The sequence below is a fragment of the Zingiber officinale genome, chromosome 2A (assembly GCF_018446385.1).
Source record: "Zingiber officinale cultivar Zhangliang chromosome 2A, Zo_v1.1, whole genome shotgun sequence".
Lineage (NCBI taxonomy): Eukaryota > Viridiplantae > Streptophyta > Magnoliopsida > Zingiberales > Zingiberaceae > Zingiber > Zingiber officinale.
The window spans coordinates 172148468-172173800 of NC_055988.1; the positions used below are offsets into that span (position 1 = coordinate 172148468).

General features: G+C 36.6%; 2 protein-coding genes across 2 annotated transcripts; one reads left to right on the plus strand and one right to left on the minus strand.

The window, feature by feature from the left end:
- Nucleotides 1–10121: 10121 nt before the first annotated feature.
- Nucleotides 10122–10993, minus strand: LOC122040284 (pathogen-related protein-like). The gene is made up of 2 exons (XM_042599611.1): nucleotides 10821–10993; nucleotides 10122–10744 (listed from the first exon to the last, which is right to left on the minus strand). The coding sequence occupies exons 1-2, from the start codon at nucleotides 10947–10949 to the stop codon at nucleotides 10187–10189; spliced, it is 687 nt and encodes a 228-aa protein (XP_042455545.1). The 5' UTR covers nucleotides 10950–10993; the 3' UTR covers nucleotides 10122–10186.
- Nucleotides 10994–22695: 11702 nt separating this feature from the next.
- Nucleotides 22696–25221, plus strand: LOC122043287 (reticulon-like protein B2). Its single transcript, XM_042603836.1, has 5 exons — nucleotides 22696–22973; nucleotides 24083–24263; nucleotides 24347–24488; nucleotides 24570–24639; nucleotides 24732–25221. Exons 1-5 carry the CDS (start codon nucleotides 22784–22786, stop codon nucleotides 24899–24901), a joined length of 753 nt encoding a protein of 250 aa, XP_042459770.1. The 5' UTR covers nucleotides 22696–22783; the 3' UTR covers nucleotides 24902–25221.
- Nucleotides 25222–25333: the final 112 nt, after the last annotated feature.

The following is a 25333-nucleotide window of genomic DNA, read 5'->3' on the forward strand; positions in this document are numbered from 1 at the left end:
GACCGGATGTTCGTGGGAGGCCTGGAGCAGGTCAGGGTGATCGATACTTGTGCGGAAGCAAGTAGGTCAGGGTGACCAGATGCTCGCAGGGAGGCCCAAAGCAAGTCAGGGTGACCAGATACTCGCAGGGAGGCCTGGAGCAGGTCAGGGTGACCGAGTACTTGCGGTGAGGCGAGTAGGTCAGGGTGGTCGAATGCTCGCAGGTAGACCCGAAGTAGGTCAAGGTGACCGAGCGCGGATGCTGACGAGGAGGCCCGGAGGAGGTCAAGGTGACCGAATACTTGCAGGGGGCAAGTAGGTCAGGGTGACCAGATGCTCATGGGGAGGCCCGAAGAAGGTCAGGATGACTGAGTACGTGCAGGGGGGGGGGGCCTGGAGCAGGTCAGGGTGACCGGGTACTTGCGGTGAGGTTAGTAGGTCAGGGTGGTCGGATGCTCGCAGCTAGGCTCGAAGTAGGTCAAGGTGACCGGGCGCGGATGCTTGCGGGGAGGCCCAGAGCAGGTCAGGATGACCGGATGCTCGCGGGGAGGCCCGGACTATGAGAGTAATTGTGGTTCTTCGTTTAAGGGGAGGATTGTTGGAGTTCAATCAAAGTCCCACATTGGAAAGATTTGGTAAAGATCATGGGGTTAAAAGAATGCAAGATATCTCCATTGGCATGAGGCTTTTTAGGTAGAACTCAAGAGCAAAGTCATGAAGGTCTAGGCCCAAAGTAGACAATATCATGTCATTATGGATATATGTGGACATCCTTTGGGCTCAACAGGACTGTCCAATTTTGATTTTCGGATTTTCTGAAATCCAGGTTGAACTGACGCCTACTGTTCCCTCTACAAGGAACGTGTCCTCACTTACTCCTCTCAGGAGAGTGTACTTGATGTTAAACTGGTCTTCTAGACTGTTTGAACTTTTACTCGGCATCTGTAACTTCAGGACTTTTCGTTGGACTTTCTATTCCTGACCCGTCCAGTCTTCCGCCTAGTGTTCACGACCCCAATACTTTCATTTAGTGTCCTCGACCCATAGATTTTTGTCCAATGTCATCAACTTGCCAAGACTTCACTCAGTCCCATGGACCATGACTTCTTTCCTAACCACAACTAGGACTTTCCACCTATTTAGTAACTGTTCACTAGAATTTCTTTGCCTAGCCTCAACTAAAACTTTCACCTTACCAAAGATCACTTAGAACTTTCTTGTACACTTAGTCAACTTATTATAACAACAACAAATTTTAAATTTGAACCCTTTGACATTATCAAAATATATGTTCGATTATCAAGTACTTCCTACATCAACAATATTAACATATTCATTCTCTCACATTCATTTTAACATTAACACATTATTGTAGGGTCCACATATCATATACACATTATATTAGCATATTCATTCTCTTACATTTATTTTAATATTAACACTCATTATTTGTGGATCTCGTTGTCTACTCATTCATCTTTATATATTAAATAAATATAATTTTAAATTTATTTATACAGTTTAAATGATTATTATTTAAAATAAATAATATTTTTTTCTCATTTATAAGTGTCATTATTTAAAATTAAAATATTATTATAAATTTGAGATGGAGGAGTACAGCCTATAAAAAAATCACACTTGTATACAATTAAAAAATAACATATAAATTAAATATAAAGAGAACCTACAAAATACTAATTCAAGGATTATTGTATTAGACAAAAAAATATGTTATCGGAGATTTAGAAAATTGTCTAAATTTAAATACATCAAATTAAATTCAACTTATCTGTCGAGATGTCCTGGACAAATAATCTCAGACAGCCAGTAGGGGCAGGATTTCTGTTAAGTGCTGAAGGTAGACTACACAGTGCCGAGCGGGCAGAGCGACCAAGTGAGCAAATTGGCCAAATGTCCGACCAGGCAAAGGGTCGAACGGTCGAGCGAGTAGTTGAGCGAGTGACCAGTCGAGCATACCAAGCGAGCGTGCAGACGGAAGGGCTTGCGGCCAAGCGGACAAAGAGGTCGAGCGAGCGAATGGCCGAGCGAATGAGTATTCAACCGAGCGAACTGAGCAAGCGGGCGGGTAAGTGGTCGGCCTGGTGGAATGACCGAGCAAGTGACCGGGCAAGCGAACTGAGCGAGCGGCCAAGCGAACTGAGCGAGCTGCCAAGCGAACTGAGCGAGCGGCCAAGCGAACTGAGCGAGCGGCCGAGTGAACTGAGCGGCCAGACGAGCTAGTCATAGACTAAGTGACCGAGCGACCAGACGAGCATGCAGTCGGCCGAAGAAAAAGGTCGACCGAGTTAGAGGCCAAGCGAACGCAAAGGCCAACCGAGTTAGCGGTCGAGCGAATGCAAAGGCCGACCGAGATAGCGACCGAGCGAATGTGGAATTCGAGCGAGAGGATGGACGGAGGCCTGCGAGGGTCGTAGTTTTCTTGAAATAGATTTGTCCCACCCCAGCTGTGCTTCGAGATTTCCTCAGGTCATCTGTTTCCCAGGATATAATGGTGAACTGTGATCCCCACCAAACACTGATGGTCACGGCGAACTGAGAGGTACACGACCGCTATCATGGGCACACTGCCTAGCAAGAGATGGGCGATAGAAGAGAAGGGGAACGTAGATGGAGAGCTTCAATTTTTTGAGCATGTAACCTTTTGCCTGTGGACGAAGCCTCCTTATATCAGAGCTCAAACCAATGGACAACGTTAATGATCGTTTAATGATAATATTTACCCGTTGTAAAACGCCAACGTTTCAATTGGCCGCACTAATTTTTAATTTAATGCATCCGTTACACCCTTAAATAAGCAACAAAAAGTTTATGTGGCAAAATGTTGGTTTTTTTACTTGGACAAATTTTGCCCTGACCGGTCCGACATTCGACGCGCGCAGGTCATGCTCACACACAACTCAACATGCTTTAGTGCAATCTGGGCCCTGGATTTGCACCTTCTGCGCACCCACGCGTGAGAAAGCGTCTCTCCTCATGCATTTGTTCACATCATCAATTCATTTGAATCAATATAAATCAACCAAAATGCTATAAAACTCCTAATGTAAGAATAAAGTCTCATTCACAATGAAGCTTCATGCCTCTTCCACCTCTTCTCCATTCACATATATCCAACAATCTCTCACATGAATGGAAATAGAGAATGTGATAGCATTTAGCAGTTGAGTACAGTATATGACAAGTAGGTTTTACCCTTTGAACTTTCTCTTATGAAGATTTGTTTGCTTACTAGCTAACAGTAGACACGATGTCTTTGAACTGTTCAGTCGTCTGTGTAAGCATTGACATATCTCACCCAAGACTCCCCCTAATACAACTTAGTTTTCATGAGTGTGTTCATTCTTGACCATGAACACGCCTGGTTTTGTGAGAAGTTCTAAGAACCGTGTCTCAAATTCTCTTCTAAGCGTCCCCACTTTTTTCTCACATAGGTGATCTCTTAAGAGTATTCCACATTACTCCTCTTGGATCATTAAAAGTCATGTGTTTAACCTCCTTCCTTCACTGATTCATTGGGGTGTTATCCTAAAATGAGCAACTTTGTCGATACAATTAAGCTGTCCCTTTGAACCTAGTTCTTGGAATCTTCAGTCTACATAGGTTGGGTTTCCTTTGCACCAACATTTTTCATCGGCATCAAACTCATCCCTCACGATGAACTTACAACTAACTCTCTGTTTAGCCCCTTAGTTAGCGGATATAATAGGTTATTCTTTGACTTTACACAATAACAGTGATAACTCTCGTTGTGTAACGGCCCGGCCCGGGTGGGCCCTGTTGGGGTTGCAAGGTTGCAAACATAGTCCCATATTGAAAACACATGGAAAAGATCATGGGTTTATAAGAAAAAGATATCTCCATTGGCATGAGGCCTTTTGGGTAAAGCCCAAGAGCAAAACCATGAGGACTTAGGGCCCAAAGTGGACAATATCATGTCATTGTGGAGATATCTAAATTCTTTTCGATCCTACAATTGGTATCAGAGCCCGGACTGCCAGAAGGTTTATCCGCCGACTGTGCACAAGAGCTATGGTCTGATTGAACCATGTGAGTACAATATTGACCTCGAACAAAGAAAGTGGGGGCTCCTATGTTCGGATCAAGAGGACCAGACACCAGGCAGGAAGTCCTAGTAGGTCGGGTGGACCGAGGGGTAGGAAGTCCTAGTTGCGGCTAGGCAAGGAAGTCCTAGTAGGTCGGGTAGACCGAGGGGCAGGAAGTCCTAGTAGGTCGAGTAGACCGAGGGGCAGGAAGACTTGGTGGGTCGAGGATCGGACGTGGGAAGCCCATGGTCCTTTGTTTGAGGGGGGATTGTTGGGGTTGCAAGGTTGCAAACATAGTCCCATATTGAAAACACATGGAAAAGATCATGGGTTTATAAGAAAAAGATATCTCCATTGGCATGAGGCCTTTTGGGTAAAGCTCAAGAGCAAAATCATGAGGACTTAGGGCCCAAAGTGGACAATATCATGTCATTGTGGAGATATCTAAATTCTTTTCGATCCTACAGGCCCCATTCAGACCGAAACGGGAACGCCACCAGAATTGCCCATCCGGTTGACGACTAGCTCCACAGACCACCGGAGGTTCTTTCAGCGTGCTTTATCCTCACTCGCACATACCCTGGAAATCTTCCCAGGAGGTCACTCATCCTCAGATTTCTCCAAGCCAAGCACGCTTAACTTAGGAGTTCTTAGGTTTGGGCTTCCGAAAAAGAAGGTGCACCTTCGTGATATGGATAGTGTCATCTAACCTTTTAAGCCGTACTTAACCAAAATCTCAGAATTGGGGTATTACAATCACCCCCACTTAAAGACACAACGTCCTCGTTGTGTAACCACGAATCACACCACAGACAAATCCTAGAATCTCCCTCGCTAAGTCGTGCCCTGGGTGCTCCTGCCACAGGCACACTCACGGTCGCAAAGTCGCTCTGAACTCCACATGAACTCTAGCAGTCCAGAGCTTAATAGAAGAGCATTCATCATCTCCTTTAGAGTTCGATTCTTATGCTCAATAACTCCATTTTGCTGAGGAGTATAAGGAGCTGTAATTTCATATTTGATCCCATGTTCATCACACAATTCAGCGAACGGTGATACATATTCATCGCCTCGATCACTTCGAATCACCTTAATCTTTCTAGTAAGCTAGTTTTCAACCTCATTCTTATAGAGTATAAATTTCTCTATAACTTCATCCTTACTTGTGAGAAGATACACATAATAGTATTTTATATTATTATCTACAAAAGTGATAAAATAGTTATTCCCACCAGGTGTTAGTGTACCTTTGAGGTCACATATGTCGGTGTGAATTAGCTTGAGTAGTTCATTGTTTCTTTCAATATGTTGAAAGGATAATCTTATCATTTTTTCTTCAACACAAATCTCATACTTGTGTTTCGGGTCAAGGTGGAATGTAGGTATGCTTTACATATTTATTAATCTATGCAACACATCATAGTTAATGTTGGATCGTGACACACGTGAGAGGGGGGAAGGTGAATCACGTGGTTTTTAAAAATACTTCTTTTTTATTTTTAAAACTCGAGTACGCAGCGAAAAATAAGAAAGAAAGCACCAAAAAAATACGAGCGGTTTTTACTTGGTTCGGAGCCTTCGGCGACTCCTACTCCAAGGTCCAGGTTCCGCGGACCTATCGATGGACAATCCACTAAAAACCTCTTTCGATACCCCCGAAAGAGAGAATCAAGTATAAAAAGGTTAGGTCAAGTGCAACACACTACACTTGCCCTTTTATAGTAATTAAGTACAAAGACAAAGTTACCAACACTCTTATGGATCGAAATGAGAGCTCTTCTTATGTTGATGTTTTTCTGCCGGGTGCAATCGGAACTCCTCGGATTAATCGTTAGACTCAGCAGCTTTGTAGTAGAGTCGTAGCAGCAATCAGGAGCAGTCAGAAGCTTGAATGAACGCACAGTAGCTCGTATATAGTTGTTGTAGCAAAGCCTCCTCGAAACTGTCTTATAAAGGGCTTGAAGGGCGCCTTCCAAAGGCCTTGAAGGCGCCTCCAATTGGATAAAATCTATCCTGACTTCGCTGCGCCTTATCTACGAACCGATCAAATTTTATCCGTAGAAGGCGTCTTCTATAGCCATGGAAGACACTTTCTATGAACAGTACCGAGGCGCCTTCTGTAGCCATGAAAGGCACCTTCGGGTACTGTTCACCCGAAGGCAGATTTGCTTTCTTGCTTGCTATCTTACCCTGCAAACATGTGTTAGTCCAAATACCCTACAAAAATGTGTTAATCCAAATACTCTGCAAAAATGTGTTAGTCCAAATACCATGCAAGACAAGTGTTAGCATAAATATAGACAAAATAATAAAAAAAGTAATTAGTTCATGTCCTCTCAAGACCAGAAACTAGTCAAAGTCTCAGCTTAGGGATCCCAAATGGACCTAAACTGGACCAACGTCTACTGTCCCTCAGCTGGGACGCGTACTCACAGTAACTCTCCTCCAGTGACTTACCTTTACTTACCTTTTGTCAAATATCTAGTCAGCCTGTTGACTAGTCTGGACTTTGTGTCGACTATCCGGTCGACCCGTCGACCTAGCTGAACTTCCCTGCAATACTGAGTTTGCACAATAGATAAAATGGTAAGGTAAAATAGTGTTAACAGAATTCAAGATTCGCTAGTCCGATCGACCGCGTGTGGTCGATCGGAAACTAGTCGGTCACATATAACCTAGGGTTTTCTCCCCCTAAGGTTGCCTAGCTTCACTCACTAGGACTTTCATTGCCTGACTTCAATCACCAGGACTTCCTCCACCTAGCTTCACTCACTAGGGTCCGACTTCACTCACTAGGGTCTGGCTTCACTCACCAGAACTTCCACTACCTTGCTTCACTCACTAGGACCCAACTTCACTCACCAGGACTTCCACCACCTAACTTCACTCACTAGGGCCCGACTTCACTTACCAGGACTTCCACCACATAGCTTCACTCACTAGGATCTGACTTCACTCACCAGGACTTCTAATACCTAGCTTCACTCACTAGGGCCCGACTTCACTCACTAGGACTTCTACTTTGCCTAATCTTTGGTTATGACTTACCTTTGCTAGTCATCTAGTCCCGACTAGACTTCTCTCTTCCAAACATCAAATCTTGTTTAGATCAACCCTTGGTCAAATTGACCAAACTTAGGTATATTGTCAAACATCGAGATCCTAGAGGTCGATTGTACCAATAGTTAACATGTCCTAGTCTACCATGCCATAGACATGAATTGTCAAGTATATAAGTGGAAGAGTTTTTATTTTTATTTATCTTAGGTTTAATGGCTATTATATTGAGCTTAAATAGCCCATCAGATACATAGCCTCTTCCAACAAACATTCTATTCTTAAACAATACAATTATGTCTGACTCAAAAATAATGTGAAAGTCATGCTTGATTAATAGTGATCCGAACACTAGATTCTTCCGAATCTCCGGAATATACAACACATTATTTAGCGTAAGGTCCTTGCCCGACGATATATCTTCAGCACCACTTTTCCTTGGCCCAAGATATCCGAGGTTGTTAAGTTTCCCATGAATAGTTTGTCTTCATTGACTTCTTGGAAATTGTGGAGCAACTCCTTGTTACAGCAGACATGTCTTATGGCTCCAGTATCGATCGACCAATGTCGCGGGTTTGAACATCATGTTCAGCTCTGAGACCACTGCGCATAAGTCGTCCGTTTCTAGTCTCTCATTCAGGTTGACCTCCTGCTTCTCCTGCTTTCTGCATTCCGAAGATTTATGATCAACTCGGTCATAGTTGAAACATCTTTCTCTCTGAACTCTTATTGTCTTCTTCGAAGCGAAGTCTAACAAGGTCGCGCTCGCATACGAGTCAACATGGTTCAGTGAAATTCGAGCCCTGGATTTGCGACTCCCTACACACCCACGAGTGAGAGAGAGCCTCTCCTAATATATTTGTTCACATCATCAATGCATGTGAATCAATATAAACCAATCAATATGAAACTAAAGTCTAATTCACAATAGAGCTTCATGCCTCTTCTTTATTCATATATATCCAACATATTATTGTATTGTGACTAACTGTATTCAATTAAGTCGACTCGAAATTGGTGATGCACATGCCTTCTCTAAATTTACGAGTTCAATTGGAGATTCATAGACAGTTGAGTCTTCGGAACAAAAGTTAGAGTAAATGATTCATTTTTCATCAGAAATATAAAAGACATACCGGTTGCATGTGAATTAAATGGATAATTTTATAGATACGGATTATATGGATAATTTGGTGGATATAGACCATATGGATTAGTTGGTGGATATGGATAATTTAGTGGATATGGAAAATATGTATAATTTGATGGAATTTATGAATTTTGGGAAAAAATATTTTATAAAAAAAATTTAAAAAAAATCCTCGATTATTTTCATCTATTTCGGAGAAAAATAATGTAGAGAATATTTTTAGAGGAATTTAGGTGTTTGTAGGATTAAAATAAATTTTGTACGATGAATATTTATAGATGAAATTTTATTTTTTTTTATTAAAATAGTCATTAACTAATCGATTGCATAGATTTATTAGTTGTTAACTAATTGTTGTGTGTATCAACTAGTCGTTTAATTTTTTATTTTAATCTCGTAAAAAATATACCACTAATATAATTTTATTTATTGAGTTTTAATATTAATATTTTAAATTTTTAATTCAAAAAAAATACATGGGAGGATACCCATGTGGCCATTATACTTTTTTTTTTTTGTTTTTTTAATCCACGCATGCATTAACGCTGTGTATCAAAATTAACGAGGAAGGCTGTTATGACATTCACACTTTAACGTGAATGTAGACGCTCTTAATGCTACAATAATTTACAGTGCCTCCACGCATTAACGCTGAAGTATTAACAGCGACGTATAACGCTACTTTTTTGTTTTTTTATCAGAATAATATCCTATCAAGCGTCAGTATATTTTTCTTTAGCAACTACTTTTACTTTTATAATAATTAATTACCATATCATTTAGCAGCCTATAATTTTATAATTACTATAATATAGTCATTATGATCTGGAAACTTCTATAATAATCTTAAAAGTAAGGGTAATTTAGAAAAGTAAAATGTACAGGATTGGGATGAACGCTCTTTTCAATTTTTTTTTACTATTTTATTGGATAAATGCGAAGCTATTTTGTCATTGAACTTGCACCACACTGATCAGGGCAAATGACTTAATAATTAAAAATACAATGTTGATTGTGATTGCTAAATTAATACGTGAGAATTTAATTTAGGAGAAATTATTTCTACAAATGTGTGAGAAATTTTAATTAATTTTAATATCACATTTTTAGTAATTAGTACATCGAACCATTTATATAGGGAAAAAAAATAAAGGTCGTCCTTTTGATTTTTAGGACGGTAAATGAATCAAACATTCGTGAACAAATTTGATATTCGACTTGGTAAAAATTTGTTTATATTCGTTCAATATATATAAGATTAATTAAATAAACAAATTTGAACAGCTCGTTAATCTAAACAAATAAGTTTGAACACATATATGTTCAGTTCGTTAATATTCATAAAAATTGTTCATGAACAATATTATTGAACAATGTTCACGAACTATATTTATTAATAATTTTTGTTTAATACGCTAAATAAATAATAAAATAAACAATAAATTTAAATTATCAAGATCAATAATCAATCAAATAACTAATGTTTTCAAACAATCAAATAAGTTTGAATTGAGAGCTCAATAATATTTAAACAACCCAAGCTTGAACCAAGCTCAAGCCAAATTCAAACCAAGCTCAAGCCAAGTTTGAAATTGAGAGTTCGATAATATCTAAATAAGTCAAGCTCAAGTCAAGTTTCAAATAAGCTCAAGTTCATAAAAAATAAATTAAGACAAGCTTGAGAAATCATTTCAAAAGTTTGGTTCATTTTAAACTCGGCTTGGCACGACTCGATTAATTTATTAAATAAACTTGAATATCCCAAAACTTAATTTGGCTCGACTCGACTCGACTCGTTTGTAACCGTATCGATTTTTATCCTTATATGGCTATATATTTATATTTATATTTATATTTATATAAACAAATTTATTCATCGAGAAAATTCATTAAGAAAAGCAGGAGACAGACATTAATTATTGAGAAAAGGGCACTATTGAAGCTTGGAAGCTGTGGGGTCCCCACCGTCCTTCACCTCCCCTTTCACAAGTCCGGCGAAGAGCTCGCCGGGATCATAGTAAATTTCCACTTCTTCCACCCTCAACTCCTCGTCCACCCTGAGGACGCCGACGCCGGTGAACTCCACTCTCTCGCCGGTCGGGGCGTGGCCCTTGTAGGGCCCCTCCATGTACCCCCAGTGCCGGAACTTGAAGGCGACGACTGGCGGCGGGGAGTACACGGCGAGCACCTCCCACGCGAAGCCTCGGGGCAGCGCGACACGGAAGATATCATGCGACGACTCGAACGTCTCGGCGTTGGGGTTGAAGTAGGGGCGGAGCTCGGCCGGCAGCGCCGAGCGCAGCAAAGCGTTGTAGCTCCCCGCCGCCAGCAGTTCCTCCCCGGTCAACGCGACTCCGCCGTTGACGGAGAAGCGGTACTTGGTTGGGTGGATGGACTTGAAGTCGGCGAGACACGTCTTGTGCGAGAGCTCCATCTCCCACGTCTTGACGGCGTTCTGGACCGTCTCCTCCAGCGACCCCTTCGGCCACTCCTGCAAATTAAATGATCAAAAGGACTGTGATTCGCCGCCACGAAGAACCAAAATTCAATCCATCGCAAAATTGTACGTTGGTCCTCTCGCGTTCGAAGAGGTCGTTGACGAGGTCGTAGGTGGGAGGCGCGCCGTGGCGCCACTGCGTGTGCTTCTCGCCGTCGCCGGAGAGGTGAGACCGGTACTTGTCGCCCTCCTCCGCCATCTGTTCGATGAAATGTCTAGGCGAAGACGCAGAGAGCAGAGACCTCTCTCCACCTCTTTATATGGACTAAAGGATCAAATTAATCAGTTCAGAGCCTTTAGTCCGACCAGAGGACAGTCCTGTCCCCACTTATTTTACACATGAAATCATCATTCTCCATCAATGATAAAAAATGATCTATCTTCTGATCTACATTTTACGGATTAGAAGATCCGCGCTCTAAATTTATTGCCTCACAGGGAGGGCACATTTGGTTCGCCTAAGAATGCTACTCTCAAGTAGGTATGAGTTCAATGTCTTTCTGGTTGTCATAATCTCTCTTTCTAGCAATGTAAAATCTCATAACTTACCTTCCTTCCATATTATGAAGTGAAAGAAAAAGAACACCGAATTGACTATTTCACCCTGGACCAAATTTATTAACATAATTAGAAAAATAATATAGAAAATAATAATACAAATATGGAAAAATGTAATGTAAATAAATATTAAAAAAAAGGAAGTAATTTGTTTTTAAAAAATAAATTTTAGAGATTGAAAATTATTAAAATAGTAAATATTTAAGATTGATGTATATGTAATAAATATAATATATTTGTAATAATTTATTTTTATATTTTAATAATAAAATAGAGAATAATTATAATCTATTTTAAATTAAGCTATTTTTTATTTAAAATATATTTATAGTAATTTTTCCTTACGAGTGTTTTTTTGTTTGTTTCATTCACTTTCTTCTAATTTTTTTTTTCAAGTTTTTGGATAAGGATTTGACTTTTATGCCTAATAAAATTAAAAAAAGAATTATCCTGAATTTTATGTAATTTTTTGTATTGTAAATAATATTTTATAAGATACAACTCAAGAACTAATCGACGGCATCGCATTGGATGTAGCTTTCACAAACGACCAACAAAAGAGTGGTACTTCAATTCAATTAGTCAATTAATTTCTAGATGTAATTTTTAATTTTTTAAATAAATTTATATTTACTCGGATTAGATGAAGAGACGTGTGAGTGTGGATGGAAAACTCAACACTTTGTCTTCTTTCCAATTTCAAAATAAAAATTAAAAATGACCAAAATCTCTTTAAACAAATAGGAAGATTTTCCTTAATCATTTTTAAATATATAAAATAAAATCCTAAAATAAATAAAAATATAAGACATAACGACGTCAGTGTTGATGTAGGCAGTACGTCATCGAATATGTATTTTAATTTATAACCCAGGATTTAAAGTTGGAGAGGGAGTATGTCCGGCTCAGTCGCTATGCTATACAGGGCAGATCCAGCGGGGGACGGCATCGGCAGTTACTTTTTTTTGTTAGCGATATAACTTCTAGTATTATAAGATTTTATTAGTGGAAATAGAAGATACCATCTCTTGTTCCGCGTAAAAATCATTCCTCTATACTTGAATTTCTGAATCCGCAATTGATGCTATATGTTATATGCAATGTTTACTTAAAAGTATGGACATGTTTATTTATTTTGATAGAGAAAGGTAGATATATGGGACGTAATTTTATAAATATAAAAGAGTTCTTGTGTCATTTTTTGGATACATGATGTAATTTTATGAGCTAAAAAGGGTATATACATTATTTTTTTTTATATTGTGTAATTTTGTGAATGAAAAGTGGTACATACATCATTTTTTTCCATCTGCTATTTTTTATCCAATTTTGAGATAATCAATTTTTGTTCTAAAATTATCTATTGATGGATTGCATTTCTTTTTCCTCTAAAAATTTTAATGAATTGACGATGAAATTTTTTTCTTAATTTTACTTAACACTCTCTTAAGTAAATTGACCATAAGATACATTAGCAAGTACTTATGGTGAAATACGTCGAATCATAAATGTCTGGGTGACAACTTGATATATTTTCATTGCATCATAAATAAATATTGAATATTAAAAAGATGATAAATCATATAACATCGAACTAGAGATATCGAATATTATGATGTCAAAAAAATAGAATTTGTCATCCAAACAGTTCTACACGTTTGATCTTATGATTATTTATGAAAAGATAAATCAAAAAATTATAATCAGACAATATGAAAATAATTTTTTTCTTTAATTTTATTAAGATCCGTTACCCTTAGTCCTTAGAGAGATCAGAAAGTAGGGAATGTGTAAAATAATAACACTTTCTACTGAAACACATATTCTAAATTTTAACAAAAAGATAATTATAAAAATCACGTCTTAACTTGCTATAATAAAAAATCATTAAAATAAAATTATAATTTAAAATAACTTATATAAAAAAACCTGCAAAAATATTAAAATTAATACTTTAATCATAATGATATAATTAGTAAGTTAAAAATAAACATAAAAACTATTATTTACCAATTTATTTATTATATTTAACCTTTTTAGTTTTACTAAGACCTTTTATCACAATTTTAAATTTATTAGTAATTGATCCCGTACCAGAGGTTGAGCAATTTCTTTTTTAATATAAATATAACGAACTAGTAAAAAATCTTCTTTCATCTTATTCCGCAATCACATCTTAATAATCCATTTAATCTTTTTAGATAATTAAAATGCACGTTCCGTGTAGAAATTGAAAGAGTCAAAATATATAAGTCTAATCAATCAATCAACCCTAAGAGAATAATTCTCTTTCTATAATTGACATAATTCTAAGTGTTGGCACATTTTGGAAATATTGATCACACGGAATGTATCTTAAAAAGCTCCAATTGATATTTTATATGTAACTTTTCTTAACTTTTAACTTTTAAGATTAATAGGATAAACCTTTTAAATAAGTTTATGAACGTGATTGATACTGAATGATTTGTCTCTATCTCTGGGATCAAAGTTGAGTTGAGCCTAAGTAATTCTATTATATTTTCATTAAATAGATAATACAGCTTTTATAATATTGAATCTATAGTGCTATTGAATATATCAATTCGATGATGATTTTTTATAATAATTGATACGACGCATGATAATGGGGTCAAATAGTGGACATGGTCAGAAGTTAAGCCCATGAGGTAATCAAAAGTCAAGCTCCCATGGAGGTCAAAAGTCAAGCTCACGTGACGGTCAGAAATCAAGCCTATGGTAGTCAAAAGTCTGGTCAACATAGAGGTCAAGAGTCCGACCTACGTGGAGTACAAAGGGTTAGGTTACAAGATGGGCCTAGTCAGGCACAAGTGGTGTTCCGGGGTTAGACCTACGTGTCGAGTAGGAACTCAAAAACAAAGATTACATGTCAGGACTTATAGTCTTGCGACATAGTACACATGGACCAAAGCGTACAGCTTGGAATATGCAAACCAAGGATTACAGGTCAGGAATTATAGCCTTGCGACACAGTACACATAGACCAAAGCGTACAGGTCGGGATATACAAATCAAGGATTATAGATCAGGATTTATAGCTTGACGTCACAGGGCACATGGACCAAAGTGTACATGTCGGGATATGCAAACCAAGGCTCTTAAAACAGGGTAGGCGGATCAAAGACATACAGGTCGAGATAGAAGACATATAGGTCGAGATAAGTGGACTAAGGCTTACAGGTCAGAGAACACGGATCAGGATGTATAGGTCGGGATCTACAAGACGTACAGGTCAGGATCTGCAGGACGTACAGGTCGGGATCTATAGGATAAAACTCGCAGAGCAAGATAGGGGATATACAGATCAAGGCGTACGGGTCTGGATAGGAGGATCAAGGCGTACACGTCAAGTATGAATTTGGAAGGCTTGCAGGACAGGAAACATAGGCCACGATGTATAGGTCGAGATATAAGGGCCAGAACATACAGATTAAGTAGGCGGCTCCAGGTTCGCAAGATAGGAAACACGAGTCAAGGCATACAGGGCAGGATAAGTGGAATGAAACTAAGGCTTACAGGTCAAGACTTACAAGGTAAGGCAGGTTAGGAGTCCACGGGACAGGACACGCAAGACAGGGATGGACACACAGGTCTGGATTTGTGAAGCAGCAAACGCAGGTTAGAAAATGCAAGTCTATGCCCATAGATCTAGGCTGGCAGGCATAGGGACCCAATCCAGGGTTAGCAGATCGGGCCCAGCATACACTACACGACAAGCAAGCCAGGAAATTGTAACAACCTGTCAAGGAATAATCACTATCTGTTAGAGAGTATATTAACGGTAGAGAGCTTATTGCCCGCTGATTCCTTCCCAGACCTATAAAAGGACGCCACGTGTCATTCATCGCCAGACAAACCCTGACATCCGACATTCCCTGACACCCGTAAGATTCCAGAAGCACCCACGACCGTATAAAAAGGGGAGCTTTGTCCCTTACGTAGGTACGCTCACTCGTCTTTCTGTACTCGTCTTTTAATTTTCGTCCTTTCACTGTACTTCTGGGGAAAAAGTACTTGACTTGAGCATGGGAGGACCTGACCCGGGGATTTTTTCCCTGGTTCTTAGTCTCTAACGTGAGGGCGGCTTGTCTGAATATGTGCAAAGTCATCGCCTCATCATCCTGGTCATCATCCCCCGTCATCCGCCCGTGTAAGCCCTTCCGTCAGGTGCCAGATCGACCAAGCTTCGCAACGACTTTCCGTCAACCGTGGGTACAGCGCAGCCAACCTTCATCCGACTCAGCTTCCGGACGGTATCAGTAACATTTTCTTTACTCAGTTGTCTTCTACCTAATTGACGGGAAGCTTATATGTCTAGTACATCTATCACAAAAACTCTTCATCTTGTCGAATAATTGATTTCATCCATTCTCTCTAAACTTTTGAATAAGTTCTTTTGAATTAATAACTACATCCATAATATTTATAATATCTTGAGATTTATATTGTAGAATTCGATAAAATATCATTGGTGATTTCTAACGACTCAAAAATAAAATGTAATATAAACACAAATTCAAATGATAGTATTACATCATAAGCCCCATCCGTTGTTGCTCTACCAAATAAATTATTTTGTCATTAATGATATCACTTAAAACCCATCATGTATCTTCTGAACATTGTAATGTCCAAATTTGATTTTTTTTTTCTTCTAAATTAAAATTTGTTAATAGATATCAATTCTATAATTTTAGCAATACAAAATTGATCATAACATTTGGAAGAAGAAATTTACTATAACAACAGTGTGAAAATAATGTTTAATAGACATTAATCATTCTATTCTCCTTGCATAGAATTAGCACGTAACCTCACCCTCTAATATAATATTTTGTATGAGAAGGTTATTACCACAAATTTCATTTTTCATAATAGATGATTTTATATTTTTCACATGCACAATGTCAAGGAATATTTCTGTAATAAAATCCTCTTTATCAATAAATTTTAAAATAATAATAATTTGCTCCCTTTTTTCGATTTATTTATAGATTCACCTACAATAAAATAACATTTGTCATTATCAATTTTCTTCATCATGAACCTTTGAATTCTACGTATAGAGTGATAAAATCTCATTTTGAATTTGAGAATAATAAGAAATATTTTGAGATGTATTTTTCAAAATAACATATGTCATATTATCATTATAAGAAGTTGTGTATTTTATGATTACTAAACTGTCTTTCTGCAATAGAATAACATTGTATATATGTTGTTTATGATTACTAAACCCTAAACAGTGGACTTCATCCACCCCAATATTGTTTTCATTTTTTTTATTGATCTTTTTTAAACTTTCGATTATGCCAATAAAATCTTATTATCAAGGTTTAGGTTAGTTATTGCCTTTTTTTAAAATTAAAATTATTTTTTTAAATATTGCCTTTTTTTAAAAAATATATTATCTATTGATATATTTTTTTGTTTCTTCACTGGCAATCTGCCCTTTCCAATCCTTTGCCAGGAACGGCCCTTCCCGAGCTCCTCGCGTCTCTTTCAACGTCTCTCTCATCTGTTCACCTTGCTTTCCCGTTTCTTCCAAGTACTCTCAAGCTTCCTTTCGCTCATCCTTGTCCGTATCCAGCTGCGTAGGTCGGGGTCTTCAAAATTTCTGGTGTTTTTTTGACCTTTACAGGAAGCACACGGCAGTTTGTTGTAGTTGGAGCTCTACCGAGGCTGGCTCCTACGCTCCCAGAAAAGGAATTTGGTCAATTAGGTCAGTTTTTTTCCTTAAAGTTGTTCTATGTTTTGAAAGACGTTTTTTTTCCTCTTCTGATGTTGATCTAAACTTGATTGACAGGGATGATCTGGTAAAGAATTTATGCCTATGCCAATCAATTTTCTCTTGGATTCTTTAGCATTGACCTTTAGAACTTTACTCTTTAATGGGAGGCCAAAGGGCTTACATTTTATTCTCTTAATCTAAAATGGAGATTGCCAGGACTTGCACATTAGGCATTATAGTACCTAATCATCTTGGAATGGTCAGCACTTTCTACAGCATTAACTTCCTTGCAAAATGCCATGTTTCTATGTAAGTATTTGGGCATCCTTTAAAATTGAAAAATTGATATATAGTTTATGCAGGATGCATGCCCTGATGTCCATGAATTGCATTATTATATTTGTGAATATTTGTGCATATTTCATTTATATATAAAATAGGCTTGCTATTGCCAAAAGTTGTGAATATTTGTGCATATTTGTTCATTGCTTTCTCTTATGGTATTTCAACTTTAGATTATTTGTAATATCCTGATAATGGAATTTAATGACATCGGTTCACTGAGAGAGATACATTTTTGAAATGAAGGCATCAGATTGAGTTGTATATATTTGCTCTGAATTAGAGTATGCAAACTTTGAGTTGTATATATTGCTCTGAATTGAGTAGTATATATTACATTTTTGAAATGAAGGCATCATATTAACTTTATGTAAACTTTGTAACTCTTGCAGAGGGCTCCAGAGTATGCAATGAGAGTTTACTTGATAGACAAAACAGATGTATATGGTTTTGGTGTGGTGACATTAGAAATTGTCAGTGGAATGAGCAACACTAATTATAGGCCCAAGGAGGAATTTACTTATTTTCTTGATTGGTAAGGAATTATTTCTTTTTCTTTTCATTGATGTGAGATATTTGCTGATACATCATTATTTTCTAATCATAACCAAATTTGCTCTGTACTGTGAGTTTGGCTAGAAAATTCTTCTTAGAACATTTTCATGTTTTAGAAAATAGACTTCAAAAGTTGAAAATAGTAATAAAATAAATATTTGAAATCAGTTCACACAATAATATAAAATAATTGCGAGCTAATCGTAATCAGACAGATTAGTTTGAACCAAACTATTTAGGAATAAATAAAATGATTTAGTGTTTAAAAACTATACAATTATTTTATTTCTTGCAATTTTTGGACAGGCATGCTCCTAATTAGTCTCTCATTTAATTTGCTTTGGTCAATTAGTAAGTCAATGTAGTTATATAGATCTTGTTCACTTCTTAACTTTTCCCTCCTCTGAGAAAATCATTTCTGTGTTGCGTTCTCATTATCATTTCCATTAAACTTGGGTTTCTTTTCATCTAGATTGTTTGATACATGTGTACAAATTTTAATTGGCATCTTCTCATTTCTTTTTCAAAATAAGGATTTTTTTAATAAACAATAGATTGTTCTGTTATTGAATCTTACTGGATCTCAATAATCTATTCCATTCTGCAGGCTTATGTTTTGCAAGAGCATGGAAATTTGAAGCATTTGTTGGCTTGTTACTACTACGTACAACTATTGTTGGTGTAACCTGGGAGTGGCAGGCAAGAGCTCTGTGCAAACTTGTTTCTTTGATCAAATGCACCTTATAATCATTGTTTTCGTCAATTTCTTTTTCCAGGTCATAATTTGTGGAATATTGCTTGTTTTGATGGTGATCGGTAATTTTGCAAACACACTGTCGACGCTTATGACTAAATCTAGATTCAAAGTAAAGATGAAAAGAACTTGTGATCATTCTCCGAGAAGATGTAATATTACGAAATTCAAAGCAAACAGCAAGCAGGACTTATGATCATTCTCTGAAAAGATATAATATTATTCCATCCAAAATAGATTTTTAGTTTTGTATAGACTTAACATAGATCTAAAGTTTATGAATTATGTACATATTTTCTGTATGACATATTTTTGATTCAATAGTAAGAAGATTCATTACTTTTATGATATTTTAATTGGTATTGTTTATAAGGGTTAAATTAAAAAATTTATGATGTAAATATAATAGATAATAGTTTAAATATATTTTTCTTTTATTAAAAATCATTATATTTTTAAAGTATTGTCTTTGTAAAAAAATGACAACGCTTTTTAAGTACTGCCTTTGAACGGACTTTTAACAACAATGTTTTTAATAATGTCTTTTCAGCTATATAGACAACGCAAAAAAAATATTATCTTTTAGTTTTTTTTTTTAGTGAATTGTGGATGTTATTAGAACATCATCAATGAGAGTTCCTATTAAGATCAAATCTTCTGTCCTTAAATTTTTCTGTCCCCGTGTCCCTTTATCGATCAGACGGATCAGATTACATCTCAAGGATGCCTTACACATCATGAGGAGACTGCACACATCTTAAAGATGTCATGATGTTTTAAGATATAATCTGGTCCGTCCGATCGGTAGGGGACACGGGGACAGAGAAATTTGAAGACAGAATATTTGATCTGATTCCTATTAGTGACGTGACTTGATGGAGGAACCAGCGACAGAGCGGCTCCGTAAATTTTTTAAACTCCATCGTTGTCCTTTTTTTAAATTATTTTTAATATTTATTATAAAAAATAATACACATCTAATAACCTCTAGAGTTTCTGTTTAAACGTTCAAAATTTTTTTTTTTAGTTTCTCTTTTAAAAATATTAAAATATTTAAAAAGTAAAAAACGTTGAATTTAAATAGTTGAGCCATGACTATTCAATGATTATTTTTTTATCTAAAAAAATTTATATAAATATATCTTAATATTTTATTCTTGGTATCATTTTCTAATTTTCTATTTCTTTCAACCATAAAAATATCAGAAGACTTGATAACTAAAAATCTAGATCGATCTATATTCCGTAAATTTTGGATAAATTAATTGAGGGAAGATTCGGAGGCTATAGATAAACAAAAATGCTCCAACTATATGAGCAACAATAAATAGTACGTCAAAGAGTTCAAAGTTCTTCCAACAGAATATAGAGGAGAAAATATTTAAATCGGGATCGTAAAGTAGGACATGCTCGTCTTTTTAACGACTATTTCTCTGATGAGCCAGTATATCCTGATGATATATTTTGATATCGATTCTGAATGCAAAGAGGGTTATTCCTTCGTTTAGTCGATGCTATGTAACCGAAGTGTTCATAGCTCAATATTTAAAAAGATCTAATAATGTTGATATCCACCACTTGCTTGAAATGTATGAACAGAGATATGACTTCCCTGGCATGTTGCGTAGTCTTGATTGTATGCATTGACAATGGAAAAATCATCTCGTCGCTTAGAAATGCCAGTTTACTCGAGGAGATCACGGCGTTCCAACAATTGTGCTTGAAGCAGTCACATCTACAGACTTATGGATATGACATGCCTCTTTTTAGAATTGTAGGGTCGCATAATGATATCAAAATGCTTAATGGATTACCTTTATTCAACAACATCTTGTAAGGAAATGCACTTGAGGTTAATTTTACGATTAATAATACACAATATACAAAATGATACTATCTGACCAATAGGATCTATTCAGATTGAGCTAATTTCGTCAAGAGCTTTCTATGCCCCCAAGATCCCAAAAGAAAATTATTTAAGGAATATTTGGAGTGTTCTAATCTCGATAGGCAATGATAAGAGCTAGGTCCAGTACGATTATGGTACAAGTATAATTTGAAGGATGTCATGTATACCTGTATTATTTTACACAGCATGATTATTGAGAATGAGTGAGATATAGTAATAGTAAATTGGTTGAAGGAGATCCTCCGTCATAAATATTTTAAAACTCTAACTAAAAGTTCTAAAAATATCTTTGAAAAAATTACGAGTTATGTTATAATCAATTATATCATTAATTTTGAGCCGACTTGATTGAACATATCTGGCACGGTTTGCACGGCGACAACGACATGGCCGACAGTGACAAGCAAGGTCGGCTCAAGGCATAGGCCATTAGGCCTATGCCTAGGGCCCTTATTATATTGGGGCCCATAAATTTTACATATATACCTATATAAATTAAATATGAATATTAATTTAAAAACATATGAGTTTAGATATTAAATATTTAAAATTATGGTTAAAATAAATTTTAATCTAGATTTATTTTCATCAGTAATTTTAATTTTTTACTAGTTAAATTATATTTGGTAAAAATTAGATTAAATCTGGATTTTTTTTAAATTTTTTTTATTTGTGTTAGATTTAATTGATAATTTAAATTTTTTACTATTAAAATTAGATTTGTTTGGTAAATTTTTTTATTAAAATTTAATTAGTAATTTTAAATTTTTACTGATAAAAATTTAATTTACTAATCAAAATTAAATTTTGTTAATAAATTAAAAATATTTATTAATTATACTTAATTAATATTTTTTTATAAAAATACTTTTAAAGTCAAAAAAGATGTTAATATTGTAGTATTATTTTTTTCTTAATTTTTTTTTCTCACTATTTTTTTAATAATTCACCATCGATATTTTCTAGCTAAATAAATTTTATTAATAATTTATCAAAATTAAAATTGATAAAAAGGATAATTTAGTTCACGAGCTCTTGTGAATATGAGATTTTGAGGAAGAGTTTATTATACGTAGTGACTATATATAGCACACGAATCTATTTCTTCTAGGTCACATAATAATTTTATCTTGTGTTGAGACTTTCCTTTCTCGAAGTTAAAAATGTTTGATATTTTTTTAAAAAAATTGTAATTACAATATATATGTATTACAATAATTTATTTCTTGATTCTAAATTAGTTAATATAAAACATTTTAATTTTTTAAATTTTACCAATAATAAAAAGGTGAGGTTAGATATAAGATAAAATTTAGATGACTTAATTAGTCATTGCTTCTAATTGTATAAATAATCATTGTAATATATGAAATTATCATTTTAAATTTTACTAATAAAATTAAATGTGACCCCTGGGACATGGTTGAATTAGTTAATAAAGGATAATTATTGTTATAATGGACAATATGTCGAATCTTAGCAAAGTAAAAAAAACATACTTTACCACAATGACCAACTATAACTTGATCGTAGGATCAATCATGTTTAGCTATTAGAGTAGTAAATTCCACCTCTTTTATTATAAATAATAAAATTAAATATTTCTAATAATATTTATTTAAAAATTATTAAATTTTTATTTACACATATGATGTGAAGATTTATTTAAAAAATATTAAATTCTTCCTTCGCTTGGAACCTCAAGAAGGGTTGGAGACGGCCTTGGTGACAAGTCACAACTCGATCGCCAGCCGGCGGAGAATCGAGTGCAGTTTGGTTTGAGTCCTAATACCGTAGGACTGCACGCAATTAAACGCAGACGATAAGCTATGCGGTCGTGTGAAAGGAATCTTATCTCAATCGAGCCTCCCTCGCCGACATGCCATCTGGAATATTCCACCATCCACGTGTCGCTATTCGACGTGGGGGGCGTCCCGCTGTGCCAGCAAAAGTAACGGCGACGTTAGTTAACGGAGGAGCGCCTTAGAACCTTCTCGTCGCTTGCTGGATTCGACGGTCCTGATCCCATCTCGGAGCCGCATCGTGGCAGGAATACAAGGCCACGTCCCACGGAGGCGTCCCCTTACTCGTCTTGTAGTTGTAGCGAAGCGAATCTGAAGATTGGAGAGAAGACAGGAGGAGGTTTTGGGAGGCGATCCGGCGATGGCGGAGCATGAGGAGACGCTGATCGAGCAGATAGAGGAGAAGGATCGCGGCGGCGGCTCTTCGTCCTCGTCTGACTCCGACGACGAGAAGTCGAAGGCGTCGGAGGCGGTGGAGGCCGCAAAGGCCAAGATCTACAGACTCTTCGGCCGGGAGAAGCCCGTGCACCAGATCCTGGGCGGCGGAAAGCGTAGGATCTTCATCTCTCTTTTCTTTACGGTCTCTGCCTTTTCGTTTCTTGTTCCTGATTTGATTTCTGCAGTTGTATATCGGTTCGGGTGTCGTCGTGGTTATTCTGATATGTGGTCTTGCGGATTTCGCGAACGATCTGGCTGATCTATCGCTTTTTGCATGGTTTCGGTGGGATTTTTCACCTATTTTTTCATATAAAAAAAATAAAGAAAGAACAAACCCATTGTCTTTTGTTCTTATTAGAAAAACCTCACTTAGTTTGTTAATTCAAGTGACGACCTAGTTTCTTATCATAGAATATTCCATCAGACGAGTTTTGAGTGGATTGTTAACGATGTATTGTGGGAACGAATTTGATTTTCTGAGAGAAGCAATCAGCTTCCACCATAGACAAAACATTTTAAGGATTGAATACTCTGCCATGACTTTGTTTAAGGAGACAAATAAACATAGTCCGATCTGTACGTTAGGTCTTTGTGTCTATCTCCTTTTTATTGTGTGAAGTAGTCACAAAATCTGCAAACAATTAGTTGCATGATTTTTTTTTTTTTGATGAGTGTAAGATGTAATCATGTAAATCGACTGTGTTAAATGGTATAGAGAATTTGAATGCCTAATGAACGCTACAGTAGTGGATCATGAATCTAAGTTGCAGAGCTAATAGGATTCATTTTCAACTTCCACAAAAATCTGTCTCTAGGTGCTTGGAGTGTGATCCCATGCACCATGAAGTTTCAATTTGTTCTCCGATTTGACGTGTTCCCTAATCTGTACTTCGATTTTAGTCTGATTGCAGACTTCATGGGTAGTCATTCCTGGAAGTTTTGGCAACCCAGTCTGCTTGTAAGTGTGACTAGTTCTGTTGATCAGACCTTTTAATCTAGACACTGCTGGCTTAACTGTGACGCCAGCATTCAATTTGTTAGTTCATCTTTGGTCTTAGACAGTTCAATCTTCAGTTCAACCATCTTTCCAATCAAAAACATTTCAAATATAGTTAATCATGAAAAGTCATCCTTCAGCAGAAGATATATCTTGATGTCTTTTTCAATGATTCACTGATCCAAATATTTCTTTGTTGATTTGACTTATATTAGTCGTTTGCAGCTGCTGATGTTTTTCTATGGAAGGACAAGAAAGCCTCGGCTGCTGTGCTTGGTGGGGCAACAGCAATTTGGATCCTGTTTGAGCTTATGGAATATCATTTGCTTACTCTGGTCTGCCACTCCCTCATATTGACCCTTGCTATCATTTTCCTCTGGTCCAATGCTTCTAACTTGATTAACAAGTAAGATCATTACTATTCAATTTTCTTTACTGTCTTTGAACATGGAATCCTCGTATTGATTATTTTTGTTTATTTAATGGTAGGTCTCGGCCTCACATTCCTGTGGTGAGCATTCCTGAAGATCTGACAGTGAAAATTGCCCTATCTTTGAGATACGAAATCAACAGGAGTCTTGCTGTTTTAAGGGAAATTGCATTAGGACGCGACCTGAAGAAATTCCTTGCTGTATGCTTCTAATTTTGTTCTGTTAAGAAGATTTGGATATCGATTTTCTTGTCTTTGCCCCAATTCATGTTCTGGATACAGGTTATTGCTGGTCTATGGGTTATTTCAATCGTTGGAAACTGCACGAATTTCCTGACATTGTTTTATATCGGTACAACCTTCAAATTTCTTACTTGCCTCCTATTATATATGCATATCTTTGCTCTGGCAGCTGAAACCTATTCTTTTTGTTTTTATTTGCAGTTTTCATCACCCTTCACACCGTGCCTTTCTTATATGACAAATATGAAGACCAAGTCGATGCATTCGGGGAGAAGGCAGCTGCAGAATTCAAGAAGCACTATGCAGTGGTTCACGCCAAGTATCTGAGTAAGATACCAAAAGGGCCATTGAAAGACAAAAAATCCCAGTAAGACAAAAAAAAGATGGTATCGCATGGTGTCCTGATGTTCAACAGTAGCTATCTTTTTCGTGCTTTAGTTCCTACTTTCGGTCTCTCAGTACTGAACCGAGTTACTGGTTTTTGAAACTTGTCGTGTCGTGGCTGGGACCGGTTCTTGTTTTTTTTTGTTTGTTAATGTGGGTTGGTCTCCTAAAATCGTTTGCAGTATTGCAAATATACATGTAATATTTATGCTTGCTTGGAGTGGTGTTAGAATTAGAATTGATGGGTTGGTAAATTATGCAGGGAATCTGAAACAGATGATTAAAGCTTATTGTTTACTTTTTTTTATCTGTATGCTTTGAATTTGTGTATTTGGCTGTGTGCTTGGCTATGGTTACTCGTTTTAGTGTCTTCTTTTAGTGAAGTTCGAGGATCTGCAATCGATTCTTGCCACATCTTG